This window comes from Mastigoproctus giganteus, chromosome 9, assembly GCF_048544385.1.
Source record: "Mastigoproctus giganteus isolate SK-2022 chromosome 9, ASM4854438v1, whole genome shotgun sequence".
NCBI classification, from domain to species: domain Eukaryota; kingdom Metazoa; phylum Arthropoda; class Arachnida; order Uropygi; family Thelyphonidae; genus Mastigoproctus; species Mastigoproctus giganteus.
This window is the reverse complement of record NC_143583.1, coordinates 24,963,950-24,980,757: the sequence shown is the minus strand read 5'-3', so window position 1 is coordinate 24,980,757 and position 16,808 is coordinate 24,963,950. Positions and strand designations below refer to the sequence as shown.

Sequence of the window (16,808 nt, the reverse complement as noted above, 5' to 3'; positions counted from 1 at the left end):
ATTGCATATAATAGTGTTTTGGTTCATATTTTCATTTATTTTATTGCATATTTGCATGCATATTTTCCCTATTTTTAGAACATATTATCGGATGTCTATTGATTACAAATGAATGATATCTAGATCATAGAACCATAAAGGTATACATTTTAATCATGAAATGTGAGAAGTGACAACCTGATTGCCTTACCTAATATCAATATTTACTACTTCATCCTTCCAGGTGATCTCCTCCTACATTCCTTATCCAGTGTCAATGCATGGAGAAGGAAAAAAAAAGGGGGGGGGGGGGGTAATCTAGCTAGAAAAGATAATACCAAGATGAAAATATTGCCAACAGCATAAGATATGCAAATATACGAGGTATAGCAATAAAGTTCTCAGATTGGTGCAATAAAAAAAACATGAAGGAGCTCAAAAATGGTTTCATTTTTATTCAAAGTAATCCTCACCTGATTGAATGCACTTATTACACCATTCTAAAAAGTTTCTGAAAAGAGTCAGTGAAGGCTTCCAAAGAAATAAAGTTCAATTTGGTGGTTATGTTTTTCTTATGTCCTCAACGTCTTGAAATCTCTTTCCTTTGAGAGCAGTTTTCACCTTGGCAAAAGAGGAAAAAAGTCTGCTGGTGCTAGATCAGGAGAGTACAATCAATGATTGATGGTTTGTACAATGCCATGTTTCACCAGAAATGTCTTCACAACAAGTGTGGAATGGGCAGGAGCTTTGTTGTGCAACAATAACCAGCTGCCTTTCTCTCGAAATTGGAGCCTCACTTGGGAAATGTGCTTCAATAATCTTCAAAGTGCCAGTACATAGAAAGCAGCATTGACTCTGTCTCTCTCCTCTTAAAGTATAAATTAGTTGTGAATTACACAATGTTTTTCAAAAACATGACTGTCTGTGGTTTGATCCACGACTTCTGTAAACAAAAGTTTTTGGGCCTCTGTGACGATTTTGAAGTCCACTGCATGCTCTGATGCTTCATCTCTGGATTGTATTGAAACACCCAACACTCATCTGCAGTGACAATTCAGTCGAGGAAATTAGAATTGTCTTAATGAGTCTGCATGTCTGAAGTATTTGCATGATGACACTTGTTGTTTCTGCTCCTCTGTAAGGCTGTGTGGAACAAATTTTACCCCTTCCTTTTCCGTAAATCTTTGTGCACAGTTTAATGAATCGTCTCCATATTCATATTCAACTTATCAGCCATCATTCTGAGGGTCAACTGACAACCTCTTGCCACAATATCCTAAACTGTCCTCATTTTGAGAGGTTGACAGATGCCCACTTCTTGGGCCATTGCAAACATCCGCATGTCTCTCTCTAAACTGCTTATACCATTCAAGTGCTCTAGTATGACTTACTGTTTCATCGCCATAAACAGTTTTTAACATATCAAATGCTTCTGCTGCAGATTTTCCCAATTTAAAGCGAAATTTAATATTTGTTCTTTGCTCCATTTCAAAATCCTGACACTAGTTAATGCTACTAACAAAACTGGTTGTGGCATGTGATATGCAAGGAAGCAAGTGGATGAGCTTATGTAGCATCAGCCAAAAAAAAATTCACAAAACCATTCCCTCTAAATGTTTGTCCAGTTTCTCGAATTTATTTAACCTATCAACTTCCACAATGACAGATGGAAGTTTGTTCCAGCAATTAACCACCCACTAGCTAAACACAAATTTCCACACATCTATTCTACAACTGTCTTTCCTCAACTTGAATTTATGCCCCCTTAGGTTCATAATCTGAGCAAGTGGAAGAATCCCATCAGAATTCAGCATGCTCAACCCAATCAAGGCCTTATACACCTCAATCAGATCACCTCACAGGTGCCTAGTCTCCAGCCACTGCAATTTGTAGAACTTAAGCTTCTCTTTGTAAGAGGATCCTTACATTCCCCTCATCAACCTTGTTGCCCTTCTCGGTACATGCTCAAGCAAATCTACATCCTTCCTAAAATGAGGTCTCTAGACTTACACACAGTACTCAAGGCATGGCCTGACCATTGCCTTATACAAAGGGATAATCACTTCCTTTTCCCTGCTAGAAAAATTCCTGTATATCATTGACAAGACACCGTGAGCTACTCTTGCAAACCGTCCACATTGCTCAGAAAACTTCATATCTGCCTGCACAATTACCCCCAGGTCCTTTTCATTCTCTACCACTGTAGTGTAATACCACAGAGTTGATACATTACTCTGGGGTTACTGCTTCCCATATGTAGTACTTTACATTTGTCAATGTTAAACTTCATTTGCCACCTCTCAGCCCATCTGCTCAACTTTTCTAGATCCTGTTGCAGCAGCATACTGTCGTTACTGTCATTAACAACCCTGCCAACCTTCATATCATCTGCAAATTTGGACATTAAGCCTGATATATCATCATCAATATCATTTATAAATACAGAAAACAACAATGGACCTAACACTGAACCCTGAGGGACTCCACTAATAACATTAGTCCACGAAGAGCAGTGTCCATTGATTACCACTGTATTTTCCCACTAAACCATCCCTTTATCCATAGCAGCAATTTGCCTCCAATGCTGCACTGCTCCAATTTGTGCATTCTTCCATGTGCAACAGTATCAAAAGTCTTTCTAAGATCCAAATATATGATATCAAAGTTATTCCCTGCATCGAGTCCTGTCTGACCAATCAAATTGGTCAGACAGGACTTCCCTTTAACAAAACCATGCTGTGTCTGAGCTATAACTGAAATCTTGTCTAGATGATCCTGCAGTGCTTCTTTAACCAGTGCCTGCATTAATTTCCCTGGAACAGAAGTTAAACTAATAGGTCTATAATTACTTGTGTCGCCCTTTGATCCTCCTTTGTGAATTGGGGTCACATTTGCCCATCTCCAGTCCATGGATATACTTCAAATAACCCCAAGTTTGAATATTTTCTTAATAGAATTGTTTTATATATTTTGACAACTAAAAATAACATGGACTATAGTAAGATAAAGTAGCCAAATGTTTGGCAAGTTATAGAAAATGAATCATTTACTAGTGATGATATATGCATAAAACAACTATATCTATGGAAAAGTGATATAGTGTGGAGTCCCCATCCTCTGTTAAGAAGGCTATTTGAATGTAATGTCACTCTAAAAGGCCAAAAATAACATTTAAACAGATGGTTGATAATAACATTCACCAGTTGAGGAATGTGGCACGGGATGATTATACTGAAGATATTCAAAATAAGAACGTCAAAGGGGGATAAAATCACCTAACAAACATACACCTTATAACATGAAAAATGAAGTGTCATTTCACAGATGTACAGGCATAGGTGCTCACTCTACTATCCATTAAAATACATCTTTCCCAATCAAAATTATTTCAAAACAGCATTTCACCCATCTTCGTCTTAGATCACGAGATATTGTCATGTTTCTATGAATCTACCAGTGTTAACTATCGCACTATGCATTTTTATGGAGAGTAGTGAATTATTATTATCTATACACTATGTCAGTGTTTCTCAATCTTTTTACTCTCGTGGCACATTTTTCAAAGAAGAAAAATTTCGCGGCACACCTACGTAGTCATAGAAGAAGAAATTTCTAAATTTCGCAGCACGCTTGGAAAATTTTGCGGCACACTAATGTGACGCGGCACACCCTTTGAGAAACACTGCACTATGTAATCATGCTATTTGCTATTTATTACACATGTAATAAATTTTCAAAAAAGGATCCATTTATCTATGATGAGAAACGGGCACATTTTTGGTGTTTCTTTATGAACTGAGTTTGTTGATTCTAAATATGACTTTGTTTCAGAAATAAGTATTAATCTTTGCTACAAGTAAACAATATTACCAATAAAGACATTCACTACAAGGTGAAACAACTGCCAAGCATTTCATTCGGCATCAGTCATTTTGTCTTGCAGTTTAAGATTCTGCTTAACTTGTGGATCAATAAATATTTCACTTTTCACTTCTGCATCAATTTTGGAAACATAGACAGACTGTACATCCATGAAGGTGCCACCTTGAGGATCTAATGCTTTAACAAATTGTTTGAACAGTGCCAGCTTGATATGGAATGATGGAAGCAAGACTTTTTTTCATGGAACCAAGTTTACTACATTGTGTATGTGTACGCATGCTAGGCTGCAACATGGTTTTTTTAGATATTCTCTTCTTCTGCAGACCTGATCTACTGCCCTGCTGTCCCAAAGGCGGAGGAAGTAAGGCAACTTAGTGAACCCACCTTGCGAACTCAGAAAGAACACCGTCAACCCTAAGTCTCCACAAACATCTGATTTATACTGGTCACACTTGATCTTCTCTGACACATGCTTTGCATTTCCAGTGTTCTCTTCATAGAAGAGAATGAATGTGCAACAAGAATTGATTATTGTATATATGGCGCCTCCGTAGTCAGGTGGGAAGGAGCAGCAGTGTGTAGCACACGCTTCTTGATTAGACCGGGGTTCGAGCCACCAAATACAGAGGATGCGGAAAGGTCAAGGAATGACCACCGCATATCCCGGAGCAATATGGCCTTAGTTGCTAATGCTCCTAAAAACCAAATAACAAACAAACAAACGATCATTGTATAATTCCATTATAAAGCAAAATATGGCTTTCAAACTTTTACTTGAAATGTTTATGTAAAGAAACCACTCTTCTAGATTGTGACTAATAACAATTTCTTCATAAAGTCCAATCAAATCAAAACAATATCAAAGGGATTTTGCAATAAGACTTTGAGGCAAAGCCTCAGATTACCTTTGCTACATATCATTATTTCCTACATGTATAGCAATATTACCTTTTCTGTCCTTAAATGATGACAACTGTTTTACAATGTCACCAACTTTGGCCTCTGGTACATGTACCCAGTCTGATTCCATATATCCATACTAAAAAAAAATATTTTCCATTTCATTGGCACTAGAGTTTCCAAGAATAATTACCCATTTCATTGATGTATCATCAATGAAATAAAAATATTTGGTTTTGAAATGTGATACAGTTTTGTGTGCCAACCTATGTGTATCTCAAAGGATGCACATGTGTATTGCAAAAGACGTAAAATTAAAAATAACTCAAATGAAAAGTAAAAACAGCACCTGAAAAGCTAAATCATGGTACTTCTGTTTATCTCTTGGCTCCAAAGCATACCACCACTCGCCTAAAATCTTGCTTACAGTGCGATTATCTTGATTAGGATGCCTCTGGTGTACAAGAGCACGGTGTCGTTTACTGAATATCATGAATGCATTCATTGGACGACGTATGTGATCCTTATCTTTACCCTAAATCAGAAATATATGTAATGAAATCTGACTGGTGGCTTTCTCAATGACACAAATGCTAATTTACAAAAATAATAAAAGTATTTAAAAATAAACATTGTTTTTCAAACTATATTGGCAGCCATGGTCTTCAAGCTTTCCATAACCATAAATAAGTTGGGCAAATTGGAACACATTTAACATGCACATAATATGTGCATAATATTACACTTCATAATGACACTCTGAACAACCTGCATTAATTTGGAAGAAAAGCCTGGGAACACCATTTGTAGAATGACGGAACATGCTTTCAATAGAAATTCAGCTAAAGTTGAATTTCAACTGAAAGATTCCATTTTCGATTTCTAAAGTTGGCAGGCATGCTATTAATGAAGTGTACTAATTTTGAGGATTAATTTATTTTTTGATATAATAGACAATTATTTATTAATCAACTAATAGTGTCAGTATGAAGTGCAATAAACCATATTTTAAAGTTCTTTCCTTTATTTATTCATTAATTATTTGTATTGGCTACTGTAAAATCCTGTTCCATGACCAGGTTACTGAAGTTGACTAAGCACACCATGCTGACTTACACAGCACAATCATGTGCTCAACAAATTCAAATTAAATTAAACCTTTCACAAAAAATTCTCTTGAAGAAAAGAAATATATCATTTCATTTCTTCAAGTTTGGTTTTTTTTTTTGTGTTTTTTTGAAAAAACACAACTCAGAGCAAGCTACCCAATATTGACAGTGTGCTGAAATCCACCTACTGAAGGTTGAGAAAATGAAAGAAGATACTTGTTGTGAGACTTGAATTTTTCTACACTAATTTTCAGAAAATATGTATGAAGGAAGTTTGTTCCAGAAAATGGAAGTTGGACGAATAAATGAGGAAGAAGAAAATAAGTTCTGTGAGTTTGAAGTAGGACAGAAAAAGGCTGCTGACTGGTTGCCGCACATGTTTGGACTGCTCTGAGAGAGAGAGAGAGAGAGAGAGAGAGAGAGAGAGAGAGAGAGAGAGAATTATAGAAGCCAATTCAAAAGAACAGTACCCATGGAAGTATCTATAGAAAAAGCATGCAGCAGAAACAGAGTGGTCTGTTAGAGAGGAGTCATTAATTAACCTAACTGCCCTCTTTTGAATGGAATCTAGAAGCCTGAGGGAGGTCTTGGGAACACCACCCCAGATGTGGAAACAATATTCCATGGTAGGGAAAATTTTCGATTTGTACAGAGTGAACAGCTATTTGAAGGAAAAGAAACACCAAAAGCAAAATAGAAAAGGCAGTTTTTTATATGCAGAGGAAGCAATATTTGTAATGTGCTTGTGCCAAGAGAAATTAAAAGTCACAGTAATTCCCAATAGAGATATATGATCTTGCCAATAAATCAGAGTGTTGTCGAAGATAAACATAGGAGAGAAGAATCCTTTTTGCAAGACAGGACTGAGTTTTAGTTCTGTCTTGCAAAAGTCCTGTTTAAGACAGGACTGAGTTTTAGAAGGATTGAAATCAACTAAGTTATCTTTGGCCCACTGTAAAATTACCTGGAGATCGGCATTTAAGGAATTGGTAGTGAATATTCGAGAAATTGAAACTGTTTGTGCAGGGTAAGTTTTCTAAAACTGGAAGGTGGAATGCAATGTGCTATCATCAGCAAAACTATGGATAGGATTTCTGGTAAATGGAAGTGGGTCATTAACATACAAGAGAAAAAGAGTGGAAGAAGAATTGAACCTTGGGGAACACCTGCATTAGTGGAGAAGTTAGAAAATAGAGAGCCATCTATGGACTGCTTCAGAAGGGATCCCCCGCAGTGAGCGGTCAGAGAGAAAACTGGATACCCAATTACATAAAACAGTTGGCAAACCATAAAGATGGAAGTTTATTTAGAAGACCTTTATGCCATCAAAAGCCTTTGAAATGTCGAGAGCAACTGCTTAAGTTTCACCAAACATTTTCATTGAATTTGTCCATAGATGGGTAACATAAGCCAGAATAACACTAGTGGATCAACGCTGATGGAATCCATACTGGCGATCATTGATCAGTTGGAAAGTTTTTAGATAGTTTAAGAGTAGGTGGTGAATTGATTTCTCCATTACTTTAGAAAGGGTTGAGGGGGAGAAGACAGAGAGTGGTAATCAATGGACACTGCTCATCGTGGACTAATGTTATTAGTGGAGTCCCTCAGGCCTCAGTGTTGGGTCCATTATTGTTTTCTGTATTTATAAATAGTAATAGTATTCGCCATGTAGTGCAAGGAAGCCACAGGCTTTTGCTGCACTGGCAAAAAAACAAAACAAAACAAACAAAAAAAAAAAAACCAACCATGCATGATAGACATGCTTCTAAATCTTTCTGTCTACCTGAAGAAAGCGTCTGATTTGTCATTCTGTTGCCACGATATCTGTTGCTTTTTTTGATTTATTTTTCGATTTATTAGCATTAGTAGAGGCATATGATGCAAGAAAGCAAGCTTATGCAGCATCAGCCAAAAAAAAAAAAAAAAACTTTTATAAAGCTTTATAAATTCCACCAAACCACCAAACTTCGGGAGCGTGTTGAAAAATGCCTTCTTGTTGAGTTAAAGCTCTTAAACTTCTGCTAGTCAAATAAGAGCAGAAAAACAATCTTTGAAGTAATCTATATTTTTTAATATGCTGTAATTCCATGTAAATGAACCATGGTTGCATCTAAACCGTCTCTTGTGGGCGGGGTGAGGGAAGATTTATGAACCAGTAGAGCGGAATCAAGCAGTATTTGATATGAGCAGGAAAAGGGTTGGAATAGTCCTTTCAGGTTTCTCCAGTTTGTTGTTAATCTAAACCCTCTAAAGTGAGGGAAGAAGTTATTCGTCGCCCAGTCCATATATATTCCCGAATTTTTTCAAATCTCACCACCTCATGATATGCAGTTAACATGCAAATTTTTATTATTATTGATGTGGCTTGAAGTTTTTCAAATTTAAACCTTTTTTCGGATATATTTTATCAATTTTTGATACTGCAAATGATATTGATGATGGTATATCAAGCTTAATGTCCAAGTTTGCAGATGATACAAAGGTTGGCAGGGTTGTCAAGGACACTACTGACACTATGCTACTGCAACAGGATCTGGAAAGGTTGAGCGGATGGGCTGAGAGGTGGCAAATGAAGTTTAACATTGACAAATGTAAAGTACTACACATGGGAAACAGCAACCCCAGAGCAACGTATCAACTCTGTGGTACTACACTGACAGTGGTAGAGAATGAAAGGGACTTGGGGGTGGTTGTGCAGGCAGATATGAAGTTCTCTGAGCAGTGCAGACGGGCTGCAAGAGTAGCTCGTGGAGTATTGTCAATGATATACAGGAATTTTTCCAGCAGGGATAAGGAGGTGATTATTCCATTGTATAAGGCAATGGTCAGGCCACACCTAGAGTACTGTATACAGGTCTGGAGGCCTCATTTCAAGAAGGATGTAGAGCTGCTGGAACGAGTACAGAGAAGGGCAACAAGATTAGTGAATGGAACAAAGGGGTGCTCTTATGAAGAAAGGCTTAAGTTTTGCAAATTACAGTGTCTGGAGACTAGGCACCAGCGAGGTGATCTGATAGAGGTGTATAAAGCCTTGAATGGTTTGAGCATGCTCAATGCTGATGGGATTCTTCCTCTAGCTCAGAAAAATCACCTGAGAGGGCATAAATTCAAATTGAGGAACGACAGATGTAGTATAGACGTGCGGAAATTTGCCTTTAGCCAGCGGGTGGTTGGTTGGTGGAACAGACTTCCATCCCTTGTAGTGGAGGTTGATTGCCTAAATAAGTTTAAGGCTCAGCTGGACAGGTATTTTGAACGAACAGAGGGGTGAAGTGGAAGTGGGTTTTTTTTTTTTTTTTTTTTGGCTGATGCTGCATAAGCTTGCTTTCTTGCATCAAATGCCTCTACTAATGCTAATGCTAAGAGTAGAAGTAAGTCCAGTGGGACAATAATTGGATGGGAGGGATTTGTCATTCTTTTTAGGAACTGACTGGATATCTGCAAATTTCCAAGCAGAAGGGAAAACACCTTTGTGGAATTGGTAGTGAATATTCGAGAAATTGAAACTGTTTGTGCAGGGCAAGTTTTCTCAAACTGGAAGGTGGGTGAGATGTTTAGACGGGATTGTAGGCAGTTTTATTTTAGCCAGCAAGTTATAAATTACTGGAATAAGTTACCTACACAGGTGGTCAAGGCTGGCAGTTTGGAGAAATTGAAAGGTCAGCTGGATAGTTACCTATGGAGGAGGGAAATGCATGGGATGTCTAATTCCTTTTCTTTTATTATTATTATTTTTAATTTTCTTTTTGTCATTATTTTGTTCTCTTCTGTCTGGTGCAGCATAAGCCTTAGGCTTTTATGCACCATATGGCCATTACTAACACTAATATTAACTCACATGGTGAGATCGGAAAAATGGCAATCATATGAGGAAAGATTCTGATTATATGAGCTACAGAGTTTGGCAACCAGGCACCCCAGGGGTGACCTGATCGAGGTTCACAAGCTCTGAGAGGGGTTGATAAAATTAATGAAGGTGGAATTTTCACTTGTAGGAAGTTTTTATTTTCTTATCTGCTTTTTTTTTTTTTTTTTTTTGTCTGTTTTTTTTTGGCCAGTTCAACAAAAGCCTATGGCTTCCATGCACTGTATAGTAAATACTATCAGTAATACTATTCTACACAGTACTGTTATAAATACTGTCACAAAAGTAAGACTCCCATAAAAACAGAAAATGATATAAGAGTGAATGGGCCTGTTATACTAGAATCCATAGAGACACAAATAATAATGTATATATCCAGTGAAATATTTTAATTGACTTTTGAGCTTTTTTGAGGCTGAATGTGCCTCTTTATCAACAAAAAAAGAGGCACATTCAGCCTCGAAAGCTCCAAAGTCAATTAAAATATTTCACTGGATATATGCATTATTATTTGTAGAAAATGATATCACAGAGTTGTGGGTTTTGCATGATGTGTAGTACTAACGTATGGTTTTCTTTAACAGGTATCAGCAACTAGTAAAAGAAGACAGTGAAAATGGAATGGGGAGACAAAGAAAACAGGACTACAGTCATAGGTCTTCATAAGGCAGGACATGATGCGCCTACAATTTTCGAACTTCACACTTGGAATAAGCCAAAGATTTGTCTACAGGACAATTGATAAGTACAATGAACAACAGAGAATTGATGAGAGGTCCCAGTCTGGCCTCCCAAGAACTGTGAGGACCACTGCAGCTATCAAGGCAGAGGAAAACATAATTCATAGGAATCCCCTACGAAAACAGAAAATCATGTCCAGAGAAATGGGAATATCACCATGATCGATGTCACGCATAATCAAAAGTGATCTAGGGATGAGTGCCTACCGCAAGAGAACAGGAGTTTCTAACTCCAGCTCTGATGGTTATGGGGGCAATAAAGATCAGAGGCACTGCAGCGTGGTATGCAAATGGTAAGCACTGACAGATACTCTTCAAAGATGAAAAGATTTTTACTATTGAGGAGAGTTATAACCATTAAAATGACAAGGCGTATGCCCACAGCACTGAAGAGGCATGTCAGGCCAATAAAAGAGTTGAAAGGGGTCATCATCCAGCATCAGTGAGAGTTTGGTGGGGAGTCACCTATAAAGGTGTAATAACAAAGATGCATTTTGGTGTTCAGGGGGTGAAAACCAGTACAAGGGTGTACCTGAATGATATTCTGGAGCAGCATGTGAGACCCCTCAATCAGACTCTCTGCAATGGTCACCACTGGATCTTCCAAAGATCACCTAAACATTGCTGACGGAGAATGTGCCTGAGTTCACGAAGCATGACAATTGGCCTCCTGCCAGTCCAGATCTTAATTCACTTGATTACCATTTGTGGGCTGTTTTGGAAGGGATGGTCTGTGGTAAAAGGCATGCCATATTGGAGAGCCTGAAGAGATTACTGTAGCATGCTGTGAACAATTTCCCACTGGATGTTGTGTGTGTGTACTTCTATTGATGAACAGCGGGAACGTTTGAGGTCATCTGTAAAAAAACAGGGGAGGGGGGCATTTTTAATGAGTGCTATGTTGCTTCATTTGTTGGGTGTTCAAGAATAAACCCACAGAGTTTTGAGTTCCTGTGTCTTTTTATTTTGTGGCTACATGTAGTAACACATGTGGCAGTACTGAGTATATTATAAATAAAAGATAATACTTAAATAAAATATAAATTCTCAAGGGATAATATATTATGAGTTTCAAATACATTAGAAAATATTGGTATCACCACAGTGAACTCATACTGAAATCCCACATAAGTAGTGTAAAGGTATCGATTTGATTCTATCTCATATTGTGACTACCTTCACGACGAGTTACCATGTGAGCAGTTATATTTTATTTAAGTATTATATTGCACACCATCTTTCATATTGTGGAAATAATTTCACTAAAAGAGAAGACACAATCCATTCAAAGCCTTATCCACTTCAATCAAATCACCTCGCTGGTGCCTGGTCTCCAGAAGCTGTTGCAATTTGCAGAACTTAAGCCTTTCTTCGTAGGAGCACCCCTTTGTTCCCCTCACCAGTCTTGTTGCCCTTCTCTGTAATCATTCTAGCAAATCTACATCCTTCCTAAAATGAGGCCTCCAGATCTGTAAGCAGTACTCAACGTGTGGCCTGACCATTGCCTTATACAAGGGGATAATCACCTCCTTATCCGTGCTGGCAAAATTCCTGTATATCATTGACAAGACCCTATGACCTACTCTGGCAGCCTGTCTGCACTGCTCAGAAAACTTCATATCTGACTGCACAATTACCCCCAGGTCTCTTTCATTCTCCACTACCCTGAGTGTAACACCGCCCAGTTGGTACATTTCTCTGCAGTTACTACTACCCATATGCAGTACTTTGCTTTTGTCAATGTTAAACTTCAGTTGCCACTTCTCAGCCCATCTGCCCAACTTTTCCATATACTGCTGCAGCAGCAACACACTGTCATTACTGTTATTAACAACCCTCTCAACCTTTGTATCATCTGCAAACTTTGACATTAAGCTTGATATACCTTAATCAATTGACAAATATACAAAACAATAATGGGCCGAACACTGAATCCTGGGGGACACCAATAATAACATTAGTCATTGTAGCAACTTGCCCTTAATGCCGTACTGCTCCAATTTTTACAGTAGCCTTCCATGTCCAAAAGTATCAAAAGCTTTCCTAAAATCCAAGTATATGATATCAAAATTATTTTTTGCATCCAGTTCCTTTGTGACCACATCATAGTATCCAATCAAATTGGTCACACAAGTCTTCCCCTTAACAAACTCATGCTGTCTGAATTATTACTGCTATCTTGTCTAGATGATACTGCAATGCTTGTTTAACCAGTAACACCATTATTTTCCCTGAAACAGAAGTCAAACTAACAGGTCTGTAATTATTTGTATCACCCTTCAATCCCCCCTTTGTGAATTGGGGATATATTTACACATCTCCAGTCCATGGGGACTTCCCCCGGGTCCAAGGATGCTCTCATAATTATGGCTAAGGGCTGACTTACTTCCTTTGCTGCCTCCTTTAATATAACTGGATAGATCTCATCCACCCCAGGTGCATTTCTTATGTTTAGCTTCAACAATTTCTCCTCCACTTTGCTCTCAGTTATTACAAAATCATTTAACTCCCTGTTAGAGTTTGATAAACATCTGGCCCTCTCCTCCTTGAATAACTCCTCATGTGTGAATGTAGATGCAAAACACTCATTTAGTTTTAGCAGCTATATGAGAATGGTCATCTACAGTCGAACTACTGATAATCAAGTGGATCAATCTGATTCATCCCCTTCCTTTTAGAGTTTATATAAGTAGAGAAGTCTTTGCTGTTTTTCTATGCATCCATTGCCAAAGATTTCTCATAATCTGCCTTTGCTTGCCTAACGTCCTTTGTGACTTGATTACAAACTAGCTTATATATACCAGACAAAATTGTTGAAGTTAAACATAAGAAAGAGCATCAGCATAGCATCAGTAGTGTCCTGGCAGGGTTGTTAAGGACACTACTGATGCTATGCTGCTGCAACAGGATCTGGAAAGGTTGAGCAGATAGGCTGAGAGGCGGCAAATGAAGTTTAACATTGACAAATGTAAAGTACTACATATGGGAAACAGTAACCCCGGATCAACGTATCAACTCTGTGGTACTACGCTGACAGTGGTAGAGAATGAAAAGGACCTGGGGATAATTGTGCAGGCAGATATGAAATTCTCTGAGCAGTGCAGACGAGCTGCAAGAGTAGCTCATGGTGTCTTGTCAATGATATACAGGAATTTTTCCAGCAAGGATAAGGAGGTGATTATTCCCTTGTATAAGGCAATGGTCAGGCCACACCTTGAGTACTGTATACAGGTCTGGAGGCCTCATTTCAAGAAGGATGTAGAGCTGCTGGAACGAGTACAGAGAAGGGCAACAAGATTAGTGAATGGAACAAAGGGTTGCTCTTACGAAGAAAGGCTTAAGTTTTGCAAATTACAGTCTGGAGACTAGGCATCGGCGAGGTGATCTGATAGAGGTGTATAAGGCTTTGAATGGCTTGAGCATGCTCAATGCCGATGGGATTCTTCCTCTTGCTCAGAATAATCACCTGAGAGGGCATAAATTCAAATTGAGAAAGGACGGATGTCGGATAGATGTGCGGAAATTTGCCTTTAGCCAGCGGGCAGTTGGTTTGTGGAATAGACTTCCATCACTTGTTGTTGAAGTTGATAGCCTAAACAAATTTAAGGCTCAGCTGGACAGGTATTTCGAACGAACAGAAGGGTGTAATGGGAGTAGTGGTTGTGTTTTTTTTTTTTTTTTTGGCTGATGCTGAATAAGCTTGCTTTCTTGCATCATATGCCTCTGCTAATGCTAATGCTAAAAGAGGAAAATTACAAAAGTTTATCAAACTGTAACAGGGTGCTTAATGATTTTGTAATAACTGAGAGCAAAGTGGGGGAGAAATTGTTGAAGTTAAACATAAGAAAGGCACCTGGGGTGGATGGGATCTATCCAGTTATATTAAAGGAGGCATCAAATGAACAAACACTTAGTCATAATTATGAGAGCACCCTTCGAATCAGGAGAAGTTCCCATGGACTGGAGATGAGCAAATCTTTCCCCAATTCACAAGACACAGCATGGTTTGTTAAGAGGAAGTCTTGTCTAACAAATTTGACTGGATAACATGATGTGGTTACAAAGGAACTAGATGCAAAAAATAAACCTGACATCATATTCTTGGATTTCAGGAAAGCTTTTGACACCGTTGCACATGGAAGATTACTGTACAAATTGGAGCAGTATGGTATTAAGGATAAGTTGCTACAATGGATAAAAGGGTTGTTAAGTGGGAGAAGACAGAGAGTGGTAATCAATGGACGCTGATTTTCGTGGACTAATGTTATTAGTGGAGTCCCACAGGGTTCAGTGTTGGGCCTACTGTTATTTTGTATATTTATCAATGATATTGATAAAGGTATATCAGGATTAGTGTCGAAGTTTGCAGATGATACAAAGGTTGGCAGGGTTGTTAATGACAGTAATGGCAGTGTGCTTCTGCAACAGGATCTAGAAAATTTAGGCAGATGGGCTGAGAAGTGGCAACTGAAGTTTAACATTGACAAATGCCAAGTACTGCATATGGATAGAAGTAACCCCAGAGGAACGTACCAACTGTATGGTACTACACTTAGGGCGGTAGAAAATGAAAAAGACCTGGGAGTGATTGTGCAGGCAGATACGAAGTTTTCTTTGAAATTCAGGCAGGATGTCAAATCAGGTCGTGGGGTATTGTCAATGATATGCAGGAATTTTGCTAGCAGGGAAAATAGTAATTCACAAAACCATTCCCTCTAAATGTTTGTCCAGTTACTCCTTGAATTTATTTAACCTATCATCTTCCACAATGACAGATGGAAGTTTGTTCCAGCAACTAACCACCCGCTGGCTAAAGGCAAATTTCCGCACATCTATTCTACAACTGTCTTTCCTCAATTTAAGTTTGTGCCCTCTTAGGTTCATAATCTGAGCAAGTGGAAGAATCCCATCAGAACTTAGCGTTCTGATGGGATTCTTCCATCAGAACGCTAATTCCTATATATCATTGACAAAACCCCATGACCTTCTCTTGCAGTCTGTCTGCGTTGCTCAGAAAACTTGTTCAGTAAATCAGAAGACATTCTGATTTACTAGCCCACTCTATTTCTCTGTATAATTGTTCAAAAGGAGGTAATCATCTCTTTGTATAAGGCAATGGTCAGGCCACACTTTGAGTACTGTGTACAGATCTGGAGGCCTCATTTTAGGAAGGATGTAGAGTTGCTTGAGCGTGTACAGAGAAGGGCAACAAGATTGATGAGGGGAACAAAGGGGTCCTCTTAGCAAGAAAGGCTTAAGTTCTGCAAAGTGCAGTTGCTAGAGACTAGGTACCTGCAAGATGATCTGATTGAGGTGTATAAGGCCTTGAATCGGTTGAGAATGCTGATTTCTGATGGGATTCTTCCGCTTGCTCAGATTACAAACCTGAGGAGGCATAAATTCAAATTGAGAAAAGACAGTCATAGAATAGATATGGGGGAAATTTGCCTTTAGCCAGTGGGTGGTTAATTGCTGGAGCAAACGTCCATTTGACGTTGTGGAAGTTGACAGCTTAAATAAATTCAAGGAGGAACCGGACAGATTTTTAGAGGGAATGGTTGTGTGAAATTGCTCTTTTTTTTTGGTAGATAAAGCGTATGAGCTGATGCTACATAGCTCATATGCTTGCTTTCTTGCATCACATGCCTCTATCACTACTACTACCATAGGCTTCTGTGTCACCTGATAATTTGTATGCATCCCATGCATTTTTCTTCTCTGCCATGAGTCTCATTAATTCATCTGACAACCATATGGGTCTGAACATAGAACAGTAACAAAAAGCCTAGTAGCTTCCAAGATTACTTCCTTGAATGCTTCCCATTTAGAATTTGCTGTTGGTAACATCATCAGTTGGTCCCACTGTATAGAACTTAAAAAATCTCTGAGACCAATGTAGTCACCTTTACAAAAGCAAAAACCTTTCCTTTCACCCTGATAATAGTTACATCCTTAAGTAAATCCAACATCAGTACACTGTGATCACTGCTACCTAGTGGTTGCTTTAACTGTAAATTTTTAATGCATGAATAATCATTGCCGACAATCAGATCAAGATTGTTACTCCCTCTAGTTGCCTCTCTAACATGCTGCTGTAGAAAACAATCATCCAACACAAAAAAAGCCTTGATAGTGTGCAAGTGAACAACCCACAAGTTCTAGTCGATATCTGGGAAGTTAAAATCCCCCATTATAAGACATTCTGATTTACTGGTCCACTCTATTTCTCTGCACAATTGCTCATTATACTCATCAGATTCATTAGGCCTATAACACACACCTACTCTCATTTTTCCTTTGCCAGTGCTTATTTCACACCAAACACACTCA

The 16,808-nt window shown here is 38.4% G+C and overlaps 1 protein-coding gene across 3 annotated transcripts in view; it reads right to left on the bottom strand.

The window, feature by feature from the left end:
- The window catches only part of LOC150080107 (protein capicua homolog), a 357,037-nt gene that overhangs the window by 248,036 nt on the left and 92,193 nt on the right, over positions 1–16,808 (bottom strand). For all 3 annotated transcript variants that reach the window (XM_090381551.1, XM_090381553.1, XM_090381554.1), the window contains one exon: positions 5,111–5,296. In XM_090381551.1, coding sequence (XP_090237677.1) covers positions 5,111–5,296 — 186 coding nt within the window. The remainder of the gene's footprint in view (positions 1–5,110; positions 5,297–16,808) is intronic.